The sequence below is a fragment of the Mustela nivalis genome (assembly GCF_964662115.1).
Source record: "Mustela nivalis genome assembly, chromosome: 6".
NCBI lineage: Eukaryota > Metazoa > Chordata > Mammalia > Carnivora > Mustelidae > Mustela > Mustela nivalis.
In genome coordinates this window covers 15808209-15826930 of record NC_139025.1, presented here as the reverse complement: position 1 = coordinate 15826930, position 18722 = coordinate 15808209, and the positions used below count along the sequence as shown (strand labels likewise).

Genomic DNA, 18722 nt, shown 5'->3' with positions numbered 1-18722 from the left:
GGTCTGTCTGCAGCAGAGAAAGCCCCACTGGAAGTGCAGAGATGAGAAAGCATAGCCCACAGAAAAGTTTCCAATTTCAGAGCTTTTCCTACTAATGTTGCTTCTGGAGCCTTCTATTTTCAAAGACCAAGGCTTACCCTTAGTGCAAAGCTGTCCCACTCAAGAAAACTTAACCAAGAAAATAAGTCTCTTCACAAATGCCTTTTAAAAGCATTCCTGGGCACCTGGGTGCGGAGTCGGTTAAGTGTCCAACTCTTTATTTCGGCTCAGGTGGTGATCTCAGGGTCCTGGGATCAAGTTCCAGAGAATCAGGCTCCACATTCAGTGGACCCCCGACCCCCGACTCGGGCACATGCTCGTGTGCATGCGCGCTCAAATAAATCTTAAAAGAAACAAAAACATTCTCTGCCCTTTCATTCATCTGCTGTCTAAAGGAAAAGTTTTCCCTTCAATTCTGCAGACTGAAGTTTCTTCTTTAGGGTTAGAATTTTAAAAAGTAACTGGAGATCCTCAAATTCTCTGAAATAGTATGCAAAGTTAGGTGTGTGAGCATTTTCAAAGGAGAAGACCTAGGATTTTTGGATTCACAAGCCCTAGACCCAAAAAGGTTCAAAACACAAGAGTCCAAGAAAATAATTTCCTACCAACATATCTTCTAGGGCCAGCTGAAGACTTCATTGCCCAAACTCCCAAGGGAACACCTAAACCTTCATACAACCTGGGAGCTCAGAGATCTTCACTGCTGTCCTGTTTCCCAGGGGCAAGGACCTTGTTTCCAACTGTGTCCCAATAGCACCTCGAGAATGGAGCTTGAGGACCCCTCCTGAAGAAGGAGCAAGTCACCTCAACTCCATGGTCTCCCACTTTAACTTGTATCAGAATCACCTGCAGCTTCTGCTTCATCAGGTCTGGGTAAGGGTCCAAGAGTTTTTCTTTCTAAGAAGGTCCCAAATGATGCAGAACCACACACCACATGAAGATCAGTGCCTTAGCTATTAAGCAGAAACTAAGAGATACAACTTATGCCTAAAATTACAGTGGATTGTCATAATTATTAGTTAGCTTTCCCTCTCCTCATCATCTAGCTCCTAGGACATTAGCAGTGATGGTTCCTACCTTGCCTCCCACAGCCACTGGCCTATCAACGATGGCGTGCATGCCCAGAATGGCCGACTGGGGCGGGTTAATGATGGGTGTTCCAAAGAGCGAGCCAAAAACACCTCCATTGCTAATGGTGAAAGTACCACCATCCATGTCTTCAATGGCAAGTTCATTCTTTCGCGCCTAAGAATGGAGATTGAATCATTGAAATATAAGTAAAACCCAGCTTTCTTCACTTACAGAAGCCCAGAAGGCTCCTGTCTGAGATCAACAGTCCAACTTCTAGCTACTGTTCAGCTGAGACACCTGTGGCCAGGCCTCCACACCCGAGGACAGGCACAATGCCTTGAGGACCTTTGCTTTCCCCAGCAGGCCTTCTCTGATAAGATCTTCTGTGATAAGAGCACGTGACTTCCATGACTGAGCACTGCCAGATAGGTAGACTTTGGCTCCTGGGGGTGACTGCCAGTCTCAGGCTCTGCACACCTTGCCCAGCACAGAGAGGCTCTGGTTCCCTGAGCACTGACCCCTGGTGAACCCAGCTTTCCCTGGCCGCCCCCGCCCCGTCCCGCTCCCTGACCTGCCGGCAGCTGACACACACGCTGCTTTCCACTTTACCTTCTCTCCCAGTTCACTGATGGTTCGCTCGATATCTGCGTAATTCATAGATTCCACGTTCCTGATGACAGGAACCACCAGACCCTGATGAGAGTGAGAAGCTGTTTTCAGTTCAGATGAACAGTACCCTTAAAAGTCCCTTGATTCCAGCAGATGCTCTCCCCACCCCACTGAGTATCTTAATGACAATGTGATTAACAGAGTCTAAAATATTTAGGTTTGACATTAAGATAGGTGGGCCAAAAGCAAGTTACTCTTTATTAACACCCTTCTGAAAAAGACAGGATTGCAGAAATGCTCTCTCCCCAGGGGTCTGCTTTTTCATGCAAAGGGAGAGTCTAAGACCAGAGCTCCCCACCTCCTTCCCCAACGTACCCGTGGGGTGGCCACCGCGACACTGATGTCAATGTAATCCCTGTACACCACCTCTTTGGTTGTGTCGTCAATCACTGTTGAAAGAAAACACACATTACGTGTAACGGCCCAAGCCTGGGCGAATGCGGAAATACTTGCGTCAACAGAGTAAAAACCCCTGGTGTCTGGTATAGTGCGTGCTGAGCGGCCGGCAGGAAAAGCGCCGCATCACCCATGGCACGCTCCTCTTACGCCCAGGCCAACCAATCCTAGCATCTCCCAATCTCCCATCTCTCTCTCGGCCTCCGTCAGGCCGAGCACAGGAGCACCCATTTCTCACAGAAAGGCTCAGGACACCGCCTCACACAGGACAGGTACAAACGGGGTTCCCTTTAACTAGCTCGCCCAAACCCTCCCTTAACGAAGAATGGCTAGGTTTGAAAAGTGCTCCCCAAAAGGCAGGTTAGCAAAGGGAGGAGGGGTAGCGCTGCCCATTCCGCGGCCTCCTCTCCACAAGAGGTGAGGGAAGTCTCGTTCTCGGAGACTCCGGAGAAGCAGGGTAGTGTAAGCCAGCAAACCAGCAGCAGAAAGTCTAGGTCTGGCGCTCAGGAGAAAATACAAGCTTGGCAATCTTGTCCACAGAAAGACTTTTGTATTGTTAGATAACCCACTGAGGTAAAGCATATTAGTGAGAAAGAGGCCAAAATAGCTCAAAAATGCCTACCTGTACAGGCAGGCAGAAGAAAGGGATGGAGAGCCAGTCAGGAAGCACGAGAAAAACGGAGAAACAAAGAGGTACACATCTGGGCAAAGCAAAGACAGCCCTCTACCTACCCAGAGCGCACCACTCAATGAAAGGGACTAGAGCTTCTATTTCTAGATCTTTAGGGACCCTGGCACTGCTCAGGATTGCAAAAGTGCCACTGTCCCCTCTCCAACCTTCCAGGGAACAGAGAAGTGTCTCAATAGGAAAGAGAACAGCTTGTAAGGTCAACATTTCAATGACGCAGGTGAGCAAAAAGTAAGGAAAACGAGCACCCAGTCCGTGAAAGAGGGCCAAGGCCACGCCCAAGGTCTCCCAACTGAGGTCCATCAACCAGAAATCAAAGGTCGCCCTGGAGCCTATGCCAAATGGGGAAGTCAGGCCCCAAGATCCCGGGGCCCCTGGGAAGGCAGGTGCTAGACAGAACAGGAGAGGCCCTGAGAGCTGGGCTGGCTCAGGAGTGCTTGCCGGCAGAGCAGCTGCCAGCTAGGAACTGGACGAGAAACTATTCTGTCCCGCTAGTGGGGAAAAAATAATCATGGCACCATTTCAGGAAGGGAATCAAGAAATACCTGAACAAAGACACAAAAACACTCATGTTTTCACGGGTATGAAATAAAAAATAAAGCCTTGGTCTGTGTGTGTGTGGGAGCACACACCCCCCAGGACCTCTTCGGGTCCGGCCACCACAAACTCACCTGCGTTGACCACAGGCTGCTCCTGCAAGGCAAAGGCTGAGGCCTTCACGAATGCTGACATGAAGCCTAGTTTGAGGTTATGTTTCTTCAGAAAAGCATCTTTGTGCCGAGCCCTCATCTCCTGGATGTTACTATAAAAACACATTACAAAACAAGTGACCACAGAGCCTTTATTTTGCTTTGCATACCAGTTTCTGACTCCATGTACACAATTGGGTAAGCATTTTTCCCTTACTCTGGACCATCTACCTAAGTTCAAGTTTTGAAATAGTCCAGGAGAGGTCAATACCATAACCTCGCTTCTTTACAAAACTTGGAATCAAAGGAATTGGGTCCAGTCAGTCTTTAGGGTAGGCTGAGCCCCTCCAGGGCTCCCTCGTGTTCCAGAAGTCACAGAACTCCATGACCAGGAACGTGAACAAGAGCTCGCGCAGCACACTAACACCCTGACCTGGACGAGAAAGTGATTTCCAGTTTCCCTAAAGCTGAGCTCTCTACTCGGAGGAAAAATTATTTTCAGTATAAACAAGGTCTACAAGATAAACAATATTCTTTGTATTTCTTGTTAGAACTGCCCAAAACCCCCAGCAAACTTGGTCAGGGCTTCCTTGTGACATTCTTCCTATTTCCTAAGGAATGAAAACAAAAACCTGACACAACTCCCCAGGTGTTTCGGGCTCCACGTGGTCAGGTACAGACCACATTCGGAAACAGCGCTCTTTTAGGCTCACGGCAAAGTCAACAGACTCCCTCCTATTTCCGCGGAGTCAGCAATTCCATTTACTTGCTCCTTCCAACAGGTGCTAACACCCGCCACACATTAACGGCCAAGGCTGGGCATCAAGATAAGACACAGCCCTTGCCCTTCGTATCAGTTTACTGGATGTGGTTCCCTTGGTATTTAGGAAGTGGACATGTGTGGACCGGAGCTTTTAAAGTACAAGCAGCTGGGCCTTCTGGGAAGCCTCTGCGATGTCAACAGCCTTTGTTCGTTTAGGACTGGTTTTCCACAGATGTGCCACATACGTACTGCAGTTAGTGGGAGATGGCTTTCCCATCATTTTGCTGCAGAAACCTCAGTATTTATCAGAATACCATTCTGTGATGGAAATTGAATTTAACTTTATCTCAGGCCCAAATGCTCCGTTTTCCCTTTCTCCCCATAATGGCCTAATTCGACATTAGCATGAAAGAGAAGACGGTATAACTTTAACTCCCCCTCAGACTGTTTGCCTTTGAAAAAGGAAGTTTTGTGTGGGGGGGGTGCACTGATTAGGTTTAAATGTTTGTTTTCCTGAGTCTAACCTTATTTAGCGCTAGGATTACCACCCTAAAGACATTATTGTTTCCCAAGACACAAGAGCTGCAGAAGAGGGAAAGAGATGTGATAAACATCTCTGCTCTCAAACCTGCCCAAATGCTATTGTCTGGTCATTAAGTAGTTTCTATTTCAGAGCTCTGCCCTTGGAGGCAAGGCCTGGGACAACAGGGCAGAGGAGGAGGTCTCAGGAAGGCCCCTTATGGGTAGCTGATCAGCACAAGACCCAAGGGCACTCGATGTAAACCACATTACCGACTGCAGTGAGACCCCTGGCCACCGTTAAGTGACACCTCGATTAGCTGCTGAAACAAGATCCTGCTACTGCACTTACCTTCCGATCAAAGCTGTTGGGCCAACTGCATCTTCCAAGGCCACAAATATTTACATGTTTTGTCTTAAGGAATTAGGTAGAATTTCAAAGCCCAATTCAATTTGTGTACAATTTGGCCCTAATGCACTGAAACATAAGCTGCAGCCTTTGTGATTCATTAGCCGAGGTCCTTCCCTACGCCCTACAGACGGCAAGGACAGAAACCTTTAGACACCCAGTCTTTTTAGGAAGCTTCGCAACAGCGTGGATGACGGCCAGTGAGCCAGGGCCACAGAGCCCTACTCTGTGAACGATGCCACAGCACACTGTTCGTAAACCACTCCTTTCTCTAGGCTTTTCCGATCCCTTCCAAAAGAAAACAAATTTCCCTAATGAGAAGTAGGTGAGCAGACTAAACACTGAGAAAAAGCAGCAAAGGGATGACCTGAAGACTTCATGATTTACCTCCCAAATTAGGTAGAAACTCATTACTGGCATTCAAAACATTCTGAAGTACGGACCCAACTTTATTCCCGTTCTTTCCCACATACTCCTCACAGCAGAGAGCTCCCAGATGTGTCCTGACTTTCCTGGGTCAGCTCCATATTATTAACATCGTCTGGAATGACCCTTCCCCAAAATGCTACTTGTGTCAGAATGCTAATCAATCTTAAGGTCTATTAAAAAATCTTTCGGGGCACCTGGGTCGCTCAGTGGGGTTAAAGCCTCTGCCTTCGGCTCAGGTCATGATCCCAGGGTCCTGGGATCGAGCCCCACATTGGGCTCTCTGCTCAGCGTGGAGCCTGCTTCCTCCTCTCTCTCTGCCTGCCTCTCTGCCTACTTGTGCTGTCAAATAAGTGAATAAAAAAATCTTAAAAAAAAAAAAAAATTCTCTTTCCTCCACGAAGCATAGCAGAAACTTCCCCTCCCCACTTGTGCTCCTCATCTCCAAAACAAATGATCTCATTTTCTCCACTTCATACTTTGTACCCTTCTGAAACTTCTTTTTCTAGATTTTACTTCATCTGTTTTTTAAAAAAGATTTGAGAGAGAGAGAGTGCGGGGGGAGCTGGAGAGGGAGAGAGAGAATCCCAAGTAGACTCCCCGCTGAGCCCGACACAGGCCAAACGAACCCTGAGATTCTGACCTCAGCCAAAATCAAGAGTCATTCAACCGAATGAACCACCCAAATGCCCCTTACTCTGCGAGTAGCCAATCAGAGGGTGAGCTCCAGATGGATGATGTTCTTTTCACTTACCTCTGCACTCCCCTCAAAGACAGTGTAGCATCCTGTATACAGTACACGCTCCGACACGCGAGCCAAATTTAACTACATTCTCTTCCCCACAGTGCTGGCACTTGTACACACCAAACCGTGAAGAAAATGGGTGAGTCGACAGCCTACCCTAGAAACAGGTATTCTAAATCTGCCCCTTTGGTTATCCACCCTGGGGTTCTTACTGAAAAACACAACTTGCTTTCCATTTCATTATCACAGCTGTGAAAGGCGAAAGCTACGACAAGCTGCTGCTTATTCACCCCCCAGATCTGAGTGGCTAAGGAACACAAATCAGGAGCAGTCACTGTGAGAAAGCAGCAGGGTACTGGGTTCTGGCTCTTAGTTTGAGGTCATGGGGTTCTCCATCCCAAGGGTAGGCCCCATTGCGCCATCTCTACTTGGCAACTCGACACTAGGCATCAGAGTTTACCACCACTACCAGTCTCATTTATCAGACGTCACAAGATTCAGGTATAAATGGCTAAGTTTTTTAAGTCACAGAGGCAGGCAATTAGAGAATGAACCCAATGGGTCACTGGGTTTTAATCAACAAGCAGTGCAAAGAAGTACCTCTTCTTGCTGTTAGTTTTGGAATCAGAACTAGGTAGGGGCTGGGGCAAGTTCAAGTGTTCAAGAAAAAAGGCGCGGGGAGTAAGAGACGCAGAGCTCTCACCTCATGTCGATCTCGTTGAAAGTCGTCAGCATGGCACACGTGTTCTGGGCCTCCTTCAGACGCTGGGCGATGCGCTGCCGCATCCTGTTCATTTTCTCCTGGAAGCAGGACGAGGATTGACGGTCCGGGATCTCCAGACCAAGCCCCCCACTCAGTCCAAGGGGGCACACAGCTTGCAAGGACCGATGTGTCAAGAACTAGGAGCCTAAGTACAACAAGAGCTCCAGGCTCTCTTTCCCGTGGTGGCCTTGGCGCCTCTGAGCAATGACAAGGAAAGCCAGACAAAAACTACTCGCTCAGAGGTGCCCGAGTTTGACCAAGAATGGAAATTCAGGAAATGGTTTGATTTAAAAATCAGAATCAATTTTTGAAAAGGAATAGTGTGGCGTAGGGCTAGTCAGCTCAAGAAGCACTACAGATTTCTGGTGATAAAGACTTGCATGAGAACAGCTATTTGTGCAATGGAAACTCACCAGCAACAAACTTTGAGGCTGTAGTATTTTTAGGAGGTCTTCTTAGACAGAGGAACCCACACTCTTGACCATATACTTCCTTGAGGTTTTACAGGTGCCCCTATCAGCTACTGCTACCATGGAGCCCTCAGTGACATGTCCCCGGAAGATAGGAACAGGGCTCAGGAAGACCACTTCCAGCAGTGTGTGTTACTGTGAGAAGGAGGGGCACACTACTAAGCTCCCACCCCCTGCGGACAGCTCACTCAGCCAAGGCAGGCCAGTGGGAGCACAGCACCATGGGAAAAGCCACTGGGCAGGTGTTCTGAAGACTTCAGGTTCTAGGCCTCTCGTATGACAAGTAGAGGACTACGAACAAGCCACTTCCTAAACTTGGTTGCCATGAGCTGCCAACAATTCAAAGGGGACACCACAATGCCACACTTCACTAATCTCAACACAGTCCCCTTGGTCTCTTCCTGGAAGTGGTCCCCAAAGGCTTACCCGATGTTCCGAACGCAGACCCTTGCCAGCTCCTGGCTCAGCTACTGGAGGGGCAGCCGTGGGTTTCACTGCAGACACTGAAAATGAAGAGAAGGTGCAGCTCCATCAGCAAAATCAGACACAGAGCAGCTCTCTCAGCCCACAGGTCCCATCCCTTTGCTTTACTAAAATCATCTTTTTGCACCAAAAAAAAAAAAAGAAAGAAAGAAAGAAAAAAGGAAATCAGAGAAACATTTACTAAGTGCCAGTGCTTTCAGACCGAATAGTCACTTAATCCTTAAGATACTGTGAGGTGTACTAGTACCATTCCTATTTCACAGATGAACAATCTGCCGAGAAGTAACGTAACTTAGCCTAAGTCACAGAGCTGTAAACAGAAAGCTGGAAACCCGTCTTCAGATATAGTCTAGAGTTCCTTCTACAAAGCAGCCAATGGAGCTTGTTCGGAGCTGTGATTAGTCTCCAATTCCGCCCAGTGAGGGAACATGGCACTGGAGGAGATGTTCTTCTCCCACACGGAGACACGCAGGAGGTGGAGGCATACCGGGTTTGCTAGCTAGAGGCTGTGAGGGCGAGGGCATTGGTGGCATCTGAGTGGGTATGGATGCTGCGGGGGGAGGAGGAGCTGCCGATGCTGGAGGCTCTGCTTTGGGGGCTGCGGCAGCAGGAGCTTCGGCTGGCTTGGCCTTCGCAGGAGCAGCTGGAAAAGAAGAAAAACAGAGGCCATTGGCACTGTCTGGAACAAAAAGCTATGAAATCACAGATACTTAGCAAGGTTAGCAGCAAAAGCTCGATCTCCAATCACCTGACAAATGCTAACTGGCTATATACAAGGCACTCTGAAATGCACACAATGATAGAAGGCGCTATCCTTGCACTCCCCGGGCCTCCTAGAGGTCCTACATTACCTAACTGCCTCCATTCAGCTGCCTTCCTGATTCACAAGCACGGACTGGTGATCAAGTCTAGCAAGTACTTTCAAAGCACCTATTAAGCCCATGGCAATGTAAACTTCTATGCAACTGAAGATGTTGATACACATACATGAAAGCAACACATTTCTAGTAATGTGAGTACAGACAGCCTTGTCTTCCATTTTACCATCACGTATGGAAGAATGCTCTTAACTATTAAAAAATAAAAGTTTAAATAATCAAAGGCTCACTCAGACTTAGGAGTTCAAAGCACTTCATCTAGCATAATGCTCATAAACCACGACTTTAAATTAGATGTTTTTACTTTATCCATCTGTACATACCGGGTTTCGTATTTAAATTACAAGAACATTCTTTTAAAGGAATGAACAGAAGATGAAAGCATTGATCTTATTCCCTAGCCTTCTACTGCACACTATTTCCATTCTGGGCTTTTGGTCTTACCCTGATTAATCTCAAGGATGCAATCTACTCTCTCTCAACTATTTTGATAAAGAAAGAAAAACAGACTTTAGTAGTTACAGCATTTAACCAAGAATCAGAAAAGCAGTTATTTTCTTTTCTAATCTCTCAGAATGACTGTAAGGCGCCATACAAATTCATTTCCTTATTTCCTACTTCCTCCCAAGAGAAAGAGCAACCTCCCTCAGAAATGAGAATAGAGGGGAAACAAACAAACAAACACTAAAACATTGAATTCTCCAGAACAGACACCATGAAATACTACTTCTTCTCCTTTTAGAATAGTGGCTCTTGGGGCACTTGGGTAGCTTAGTTAGTTGAGTGTCTGCCAGGTCTGGGGAGGAAGCCCCATGTGGGGCTCCCTGCTCAGCGGGCAGTCTGCTTCTCCCTTTCCCTCTGCCCTTTCCCCTGACTATACTCTGTGTCTCTCTCAAATGAACAAATAAAACCTAAAAAAACCACAACAAAACAAGAATAGTGGCTCTCAGCCCTGTGTATCAGTATCGAGCTTTTGCTCGAGACAGCATTTAAAAAAACAAAACAAAACAAAACAACTTTAATAACCAGGATGATAACCCAGATTTAATATGTCAGAATCCTTGGGCTACAGGGTCTAGGCATTTGTGGGTTTTCGTTTTTTTTTTTTTTTTTTTTTGAGAGAGAGATGCACGTGCAGGGGTTAGTGGGGGGTGGCGTAGAGAGAGAATCTTAAACAGGCTCCATGTCCAGGGCAGGGCTTGATCTCAGGACCTTGGAATCAGGACCTGAGTAGAAATCAAGAGCTGGTCACATAACAATGGAGCCGCCCGGGTGCCCTGCATGTTATTTTTAGAGCTCCCATCTGATTCTGATGCCAGGGCTGAGGAGGGGAGGGAAGAAAGAAAAAAAAAATCACTAACTTTAAAATCTTCTCTCTATTATACTTTTAAGAAAAGGTCCAGCATAAGAAATATATGTGGAAATAACAGTTACTATGAGGTTTTGTTTTTTAAATACCATCTTCTTTTAGAATTTACCGCTTAAAAGTACGCAGTACACAAATATCACCTGTCTTAGTCCCTCAACTAACAGCAACCGGAAAGCCAAACAGTCTTGGAGTTATCATGGAATTAGTAGATTATGCTCAGCCCCAATTCCAAGGGGGAACACTGGAGACCTTGACAACCAGGAGAACTTCTTTACCGCCAGTTTTCCTGAGTGTGAAAAGAGGAGTGCCTCCTTCTACTTTTCCCCCATCAGGTACCAAAAGAGCTTCAATCACGCCATTTGCTGGTGATGGAACCTGCACAGATGTCTGGAAAACAAGGACCGAGGGAGAAAGAGTCCAAATTTTTACTCAGCATTAGAAAATTGTCTAGAATCTCAAATATGAGTCACAACAGTCACAACACAGATATACTAGACTGCTTATGGAAACACCAAGGCCACGATCTCAGAGTAATAAGGAGTCAATGCTATCATGAAGATTCACTGTTTGTCCTTCCTCAGAAACCTTAAAAGCAATGTTCAGATAATGTATTTCCAAGTGAGACACAAAAACCCAATTGAAGCAGTTCACACACATATGCACACACGCAAACACACACTACAAAATTAATGCTACTGAAGTACATAATACATATACTAAGAACAATCTAAAATTAAAATTTTATTTTTTATTTTTTTTAATTAAAAATTTAAAGCTTTTTCTTTTTTTAAAGATTTTATTTATGTATTTGACAGACAGAGATCACAAGTAGGCAGAGAGGCAGGCAGAGAGACAGGAATGGAAGCAGGCTCCCTGCTGGGCAGAGAGCCCCATGTGGGGCTCGATCCCAGGACCCTGGATCATGACCTGAGCCGAAAGCAGAGGCTTTAACCCACTGAGCCACCCAGGTGCCCCAAGCTTTTTCTTTTTAATGAGCTATTCCAACACTTTTACAACTGAGGTTAGAGCAAGTTAAAAATTATCTTTAACAGTTAAGTCCCTTTTTTAAAAATTAGGTTAAAAAACCAAAGGGAGACCACAAAAAATTACACTAATATAGGACAAGCCTACCTTGTCAGTTTCAATCTCACAAACCACTTCATCTTCAGCAACAGTGTCTCCAACGGCTGAAAAGACAAAGGCTACCTGTTAAGGCGGGGTGGGGGGGCCAGGGGACCCTAGTAGCTACAAAATCCCTTTAGATAGTTGTTATAAGACCCCTTCCCTACAGGGCCAGGAAAAATTACATGTCGTGTAGAAAAGGGAGGAACCCAATTTATTGCGGCAGGGTGATGACAACTTTATCAAATACTTCAACTTAAGAAGTAGGCCCTGAAATCTTACCTTTCTCCCACCTGACGTCTCCCTCTGTGACAGATTCAGCAAATGCTGGAGTTTTGACTGTAATCACATCATCCTCTGGGAAAAAAGCAGAAGAGGAAATCACATGTAGTCCGTATTTTTCCTTTTTAATTAAACTCTTGTCAGTTGTTGCTCTTGCCATTAAAACACCAATCCCATGAAGGCAGGAAACTGAAGGCAGGTACTTACTGCACACAGCTGTAGTTCTGAAGAAGCGAACACTGAAGACACTACTGTTGTTAATACTGCAGAAAAAAACATAAAAAAAGTAAACTCCTTTAGCAGGTGAGCCACTGGCAAGCTAGTCTAGAACCCCACACATAGACCACTTTCTCTTTAAATCAGTGATTCTCAGCCAAGGGTGCCCATGAGTATCACCTGGAGGGACTTTTTAAAACATTCATGTCCAGGCCCCATCCCCAGAGACTGACTCAACAGGTCTACAGCAGAGCCTGGACAAGGGTACCCTACGTAGTAAATGCCTTGGGTTGAGTCCAGAACCCTGTGCTCAGTGAAATGTCAGTTCCCACAAAATATAGACTTTCATTTGGTTCAGTGAAGAAAAAGATAAGCATCCTTTGCACATCCACTGTAAGGGATTAGTCTCCCGATTAAGTTTTTTCCTAGACAAAATCCAAGGAAAATAAACTGGGTGCCCTTGCAGTGCCTGCCACTGTGCCACAAACAATGAGGTTTCTGTCTGCAGGATTACAAACGGAGATCAGATAAGGCAGCAAGAGGAGACAGTTAACTCAGAATTAAAACGAGATATTATGGCCCAGGGGTTGGGAGAGGGCAGAAGCACCAAAAAAACCCTATCTCCTAGTTGGTTCTCTGGCTAGGAGACAATCATTGGTCCATTCTGGACTCATTCAAGAGGAACTTCAAAAGACCAAGATATTTTCTGATAGGACACTAACTTCAAATAATGTAACTAGAGAATGATACTACTTTGTATACACAAACCATTAACAGTGGTTAACTCTGGAGAGTGGGAAATGTAGATATATACAGTACCCATGGTTATCTGTTATATACATACACATTTTGGGAGCGTGATCTGGACCAATGGGGACTTTCACTTTCTACACTTTAGGATTCTGAATATTCTATAACAAGTACCTTTGTAATACTGAATTAAAACAGATTCAAGTTGTCACTTGTTATTTGTACTTTTGTAATGTCAAAATAACTATAAGATCTATTTTAAAAAATCAAGGGAAAATATGCTATTTTTTTTTTTAAAGCACAAAACACAAGGTGATCTGCAAAAAGTTTATAACCATGTGTTAAGTGTTCACGGACAAGAACTCATGGGTAGTTTGCGATTGCAAAGACTCCTCTGTGAGGACACTCAAGAACCTGGAGCTCTGGATGACTCTAAGAAGAGGAACTTGGGGGGCACTGCAAGACAAGGGTAAAGTCTCATTTTACTTTTGAATCATAAAAAACCAAAATGTTTTATAATAAAGAGTTTTTAAAAAATAAAGTGGGTACTTTATTAGAGTGATCTCACCCCACAAATTTTAGTGGGGTGTTTTTTTTTTTTTTTAACAAATAATTTACTGGGGCACCTTGGTGGCTCAGTAGGTTAAGCTCTGACTTTGACTCAGGTCATGAGCTCGGGATCCTGGATCCAGCCCCGTGTCAGGTTCTGTGTTCAGTGGGGTTTGCTTGTCCATCTCATACTCCTGCCCCTCACCCCACCTGTGCTCTCACTGATAAAAATCTTTAAAAAAGAGTAATTTACTTTTTTAAAAAAATGTTTTATTTATTTATTTGAGAGAGAGGCAATGAGAGAGAGTATAAGTGAGGAGAAGGTCAGAGAGAGAAGCAGACCCCCTGTGGAGCTGGGAGCCCGGTGCAGGACTTGATCCCAGAACTCCAGGATTATGACCTCAGCCCAAGGCAGTTGCTTAACCAACTGAGCCACCCAGGCGCCCAAAAGTAATTTACTTTTAAACACTTATTTGTTGTGTTTATTGCATCAAAATTTGTAGTTGTTCCAATTTTCCTTTAATTGCAGCTGAGCAGCACATTTTAAATTGCTCTAAATAATTTTTTTAACATTTTAAAAATCGATTTATTCATTTCACAGACAGAGATCACAAGTAGGTGGAGAGGCAGGCAGAAAGAGGAGGAAGCAGGTTCCCTGCTGAGCAGAGAGCCCGATGCGGGGCTCAATTCCAGGACCCTGAGATCATGACCTGAGCTGAAGGCAGAGGCTTCAACCCACTGAGCCACCCAGGCGCCCTGCTCTAAATAATCTTTAAGTTACAAAAGTATCAGATGTTCACTTGTAGAATATTTTGAAACAGCAAAAAAGCCATGATTATACTGTATAGTAAAAAACAGAATTATTGGGCGCCTGGGTGGCTCAGTGGGTTAAGCCGCTGCCTTCGGCTCAGGTCATGATCTCAGGGTCCTGGGATCGAGTCCTGCATCGGGCTCTCTGCTCAGCAGGGAGCCTGCTTCCTCCTCTCTCTCTCTCTGCTTGCCTCTCTGCCTACTTGTGATCTCTCTCTGTCAAATTAAAAAAAAAAAAAAAACAATTATTTTGTAACCCATGTTTCCCCACTTATCATAGTGTCGACATGTTAACATGACATAGCTTAACCAATCCTGCTCTATTTGGCCATTTTGAGAGAAATCTGGGTATACCAGGAGTTCTTCTGTAACGATTCTTAGAAATGGAATTGCCGGATCAAAAAATACACACAGTTCAAGACTCATGAATGCTAATTGCCCTCCAAAACCTAACTCAGAAATTCATGTTTCTAGTACTGAGTGCATCATTTTCTTAATTGAAAGGTAAATCCCATCGTGATGCACAGTGAAAGAACTAAACTGGTGACCCTTCATTTTGAGGGTTCCCCCTCTGCAGAACCCAGCTTGATGGCTGTTTAACAGATAACTAGAAAGCATCCTTTTACCGCTACCCTGAAAATACTTGGAATGCAAAGCAGCATTAAGCAACACTCATAAGCAGAAGTTAATCTGAAACACACACAGGTGACCTTTCTCCAAACCCTGTTACGCAATAATAGCATTCCCTCTGATGTAGTCAAAGTCCCAGGACTCAACTGATTCTGTCTTTTGTTTTTACTGTTTCTAAAAATGAATAACTATGCTACCAAGAGGATGCTCTAAATCTCCACAGTAAATGTTAACCTCCAGCCCTTCAGCTGCACCTGTATCCAAGCAGAATACTTAAGAGCAAGCTTCTGTATCTATTCCCATAAAGAGAGTTCCAACTTCACTTTCATTACAATCTAAACACCTGAGGAGAAGCACACTCCACCTGACATGGAGCTGAAGCTCAAGGTACATCACATGTCATAAATCAACATCAAGGTTAGGCCTACAGACTCAACATAAGCACCTTGATTATCTAGGCCCAGAAGCCAGTGAAGAAAGCAGGTGGTCAAATTTAGAACTGGTGTCTTAAATACCCGGTGGCCACACATCTGTGCTCCCCAGTGATACTTACACAATCTTCCTGCTGTCAGGGTAACCTGGTCCCTGACATAAGGAGACCCCTGCAAGAAACAAAACAACTCGTAACCAACAACTCTTATACAGGATACCTGCTGGGAATAGGAAAAAAATCTGTTCACCCCTAACTCTGACATAGAGCAAGATCAAATGTAGGCAACAATATCATCCTTATCACACAGAGTCCTGCTTCTTAATGGCAGAGAGCAACAGGTATATGGGATTGAGAGTGGGTACGTGTTTTGAAAAAAAAAAGGGGGGGGATTCTAAGGGCTTACCTTAAAATTCATAACCTATCATTATCCCTACATGTTTTCATAATAAAACCTCCCTACTCCCCCGAGTGTTCAAACAGAATTGAAGCTAGAGAAAGACCTATCCTGGCTTATCCTGTGACTACACAGAGCCTAATCTGAGAAGCAGTGGGCAAGTCTGGTCTGGGTTACGGTTTCCCTGGTTACTTAAAATGCACTGAGCTGGAAGTCTCACTGCATACACCTTAGTAGCAAAGACGGGGCTACTCTCAGCCCAGGGTCTCCAGTCTGCCCCACTACTGAGCAAATCACTGTTCCTCCTTTCAGTTTAATTGCGCTCCCGTGAGCTCTGAGGTCGTGCACTCTGGTCAAACTCAGCAAGGTGGGAGCCCCTGTCTGCCCCACCAAATGTCGTTATGACAGATAATGGCATTCTCCCCACTGACAACTAATCACAACAAGGGCTGCCACCTCACCTGAAACATTCTTTCAGGGGTCTTCTTTCTTTTTTTTTTTTCAGATTAACAACGCTTTCTAAATAAATGATGGGCTCAGGAAACAAGAGAGGAGAAACAGCTCTCCCTTTTGCCTCCTTCTTCCCCAAATCTCCAGGGTTTCAAGAGTCAAGGAAATCACCATGTCCAGTAGTCCGTGCCTCTGCAGTATAAATCCCAAGCAGAGCATATCTTTGAGCTAGACAGCCAGCAGCCCATCCTGAGTTTTGGAACCCTGAGTCCAATTTAGAGTTCATCCTACGGCAAGTCTCATTTGTATAGTTGCTTTAGGGTTTATAAAAAGCTTTCACATAATGACCTCATTTTGATTTTCACGTCTCACAACTCCCTAAAGTAGAACGACCATCTGCTATTATTCCCACTTTTTATATAAGTAGGGCCTCTGGAGGTTTAGGGGACTAGCCCAAGGTGAAGCCCTGAGCCACAATGCAAACCCCAAGTACAAGGTTCTTTCCACTGTCCTACCAGTCTATAAATGGAGAAAATGTTTACTTTTAGGATTCCTAGTTTAAAAGAATATTTATTATTCAGAGTCCACTATGAGCTTACACTCTGCTAGGTGCCTATGTTCTCACGACTCTTAGAATAAAGTCCAAGAACTTGACACATTCCTGTACTGTCCAGCCCTCCCTATCTTTCCAGCCAGCCAGACTTCCTTTCCATTTCTATGACAGGTCAAGTCCCTTCCTGCCTGACAACCTCTGCACAAGCAATTCCCTTTGCCTGGAATATTGTTCTCTTGGCCAACTGCTACGTATTCTTAAAGACTTGGCTTAAATATCACTTTTTCAGGCAGGCCTTTACTGACATTCTCACCACACTCTTGACCCTCCCAAGATGGGCTACATCCCACCCTTTCATTATATGCTGCACTCCTTGCTCACAGTCACCACAGTGTAATTGTGGCCTTATGTGTGCATAAATGTCCCTTTGCTAGCTCTCCAGCTAGCCCTTATGATCCTGGAGGGTAGAGACCAACTGTTTCTCTGTCACCTAGCACAGTGCCTGGCACATAGGAAGAACTCAAAGGATCTGTTGAGCACTTGAGTAAATGACAACATGGTGGGTTAAGAGCTTAAGTTGAGGAGTCAGGTAGAGCTGGCTTGACCAATAGGTGGCTGAGTGACCTTGGTCAAAGCACTTACCCTTTATTAGCCTTGGGGCATGCGTTTGTAAAACAGAGAATACCTTTTTTTTTTAAACATATAATGCATTATTTGTTTCAGGGGTACAGGTCTGTGAACACCTTATTGTTTCTTGATGATAAACTGCAAAATGCAGAAAGCGTTCAGAACCATACTTGGTCCACAGAAAGCTCACAATACGATCGACTCATCCAACGAATATTTATGTCAGGCATATAAAAAATTGGGATAAAAACTAAATTGCTTCCAATAGTCTCTACACCATCTCCTCTCTCATGCCATTTCTTCCTTTAACCAAAATTTTCTGGCTAAATCCTTTTTTTCCAGTTTCAAAACACCACCAAGCTCTTCCCTTCTTCAGGGACTCTGTAGATGCTATTCCTTTTCCTGCTCTTCACTGAACTCGCCTCTGTCACAACCTCTGGGTTGCAGCTTTAACGTCCCCCACGAAAGAGGGCCCTTCTGTCCACCTTGATTTATTTCCTTCTCAGCACTTAATCAAAATTCATGATCCCTCATCTGCTTAGCAAGTTACACATTCCCGCTAGACCTTAAGCGCCAGGAAGGTAAGAATTGTTAACTGCTGCATCCCTCGTGGGCGCCTAGCACAGTGCCTGACAGGCAGCGGAAACTCGGTAACTATGTGCCAAATGAGTAAGTGACAGCTGTTATTAAATAGCACTTTGTTTCGCTCCACATCGTGTGGAGAAACGAAGGCACCCCGGTTTCAAATACTGCTCTGCCCAGGAGGAGGGCATGTTAGGTGACGGCAAGGGCACAACTTACCAGGCAGGGAACGTCTCCCTAGAGGGCAGTTCCCCTGTTGAGAAAGAAGACATTATCGACGTCACCCATGATGAAAGGAGGGAAGAAACAGCTTTTTAAGAGAGACTCAAAGCGGCCGAGGTGCTAGTGACAGGTGAATCTCGTGACTCCAAAAGGCAAAGACAACAGCCAGGGCTCCCAGTCCCAGTCGGCACCCTGGGCCTGCCAAACTACCTCAACTTCCCATCGGGGCTGACGTCCACTAACGGGAGAATGGGGGCGGGCCCCGATCCCGCCGGGGGACTCGGCGGCGCCGCCTCCCAAACTCGGAGTCTCGTGTCCGGACGGGCGCGGCTCTGGGCGGCTCCTCCGCCCCGGCGCCGAGGGTGGGGCCCAGCAGGGGACTGGGCACCGGCTGCCTCGGGAAGGCGGGGGGCCGCTGGGCTCTGCAAGACGACCCCGAGAGCAACGGCGGCCCCGGGCCGCTCAGCCCGCGGCCTCCGCGTCCCGGTGCCCTTGGTGCCCGGCTTGACCGGCGCGCCGCCCTCCTGCTCCCCGGGCTGCCCCTCTGCCCGCCGGCGAGTTTCTCATCCGCCGGTGCTCCGGCCCCACCGGACAATACCTTCTGGAAGGCAGAGAGCGAGCGGCTGAACGCCCGGGACACGCAGCGAGACCGAGACAGCATCGCGGCGGCGGCGGCGGAGCCGAGGGCGGGCGGACACCGGATATAGGGCCCGGCACCAACCGGA

The 18722-nt window shown here is 46.0% G+C and overlaps 3 protein-coding genes across 6 annotated transcripts in view; 2 read left to right on the top strand and 1 right to left on the bottom strand.

The window, feature by feature from the left end:
* Positions 1–1642, top strand: part of RPS6KL1 (ribosomal protein S6 kinase like 1) — a 21182-nt gene extending 19540 nt beyond the window's left edge. For 2 of the 4 annotated variants that reach the window (XM_082736677.1, XM_082736674.1), the window contains exon 12: positions 1344–1641. In XM_082736677.1, the coding sequence (XP_082592803.1) occupies positions 1344–1512 (169 nt within the window). In that variant the 3' untranslated portion in view covers positions 1513–1641. Of the gene's footprint in view, positions 1–659; positions 1204–1343 lie in introns of those variants that run through there. The other 2 variants (XM_082736675.1, XM_082736679.1) reach the window with 2 other exon arrangements.
* LOC309866087 (acylphosphatase-1) overlaps positions 1–18722 on the top strand; it is a 372899-nt gene that overhangs the window by 142508 nt on the left and 211669 nt on the right. The window lies entirely within an intron of this gene.
* DLST (dihydrolipoamide S-succinyltransferase) overlaps positions 1–18722 on the bottom strand; it is a 20262-nt gene extending 1540 nt beyond the window's left edge. The window contains exons 1-14 of the mRNA XM_082736684.1: positions 18596–18722; positions 17995–18028; positions 15290–15338; positions 11989–12044; positions 11782–11856; positions 11509–11564; positions 10653–10764; positions 8618–8773; positions 8074–8150; positions 7118–7215; positions 3535–3665; positions 2095–2168; positions 1720–1803; positions 1117–1284 (exon numbers count right to left, since the gene is read on the bottom strand). Coding sequence (XP_082592810.1) covers positions 1117–1284; positions 1720–1803; positions 2095–2168; positions 3535–3665; positions 7118–7215; positions 8074–8150; positions 8618–8773; positions 10653–10764; positions 11509–11564; positions 11782–11856; positions 11989–12044; positions 15290–15338; positions 17995–18028; positions 18596–18658 — 1233 coding nt within the window. The 5' untranslated portion in view covers positions 18659–18722. The remainder of the gene's footprint in view (positions 1–1116; positions 1285–1719; positions 1804–2094; positions 2169–3534; positions 3666–7117; positions 7216–8073; positions 8151–8617; positions 8774–10652; positions 10765–11508; positions 11565–11781; positions 11857–11988; positions 12045–15289; positions 15339–17994; positions 18029–18595) is intronic.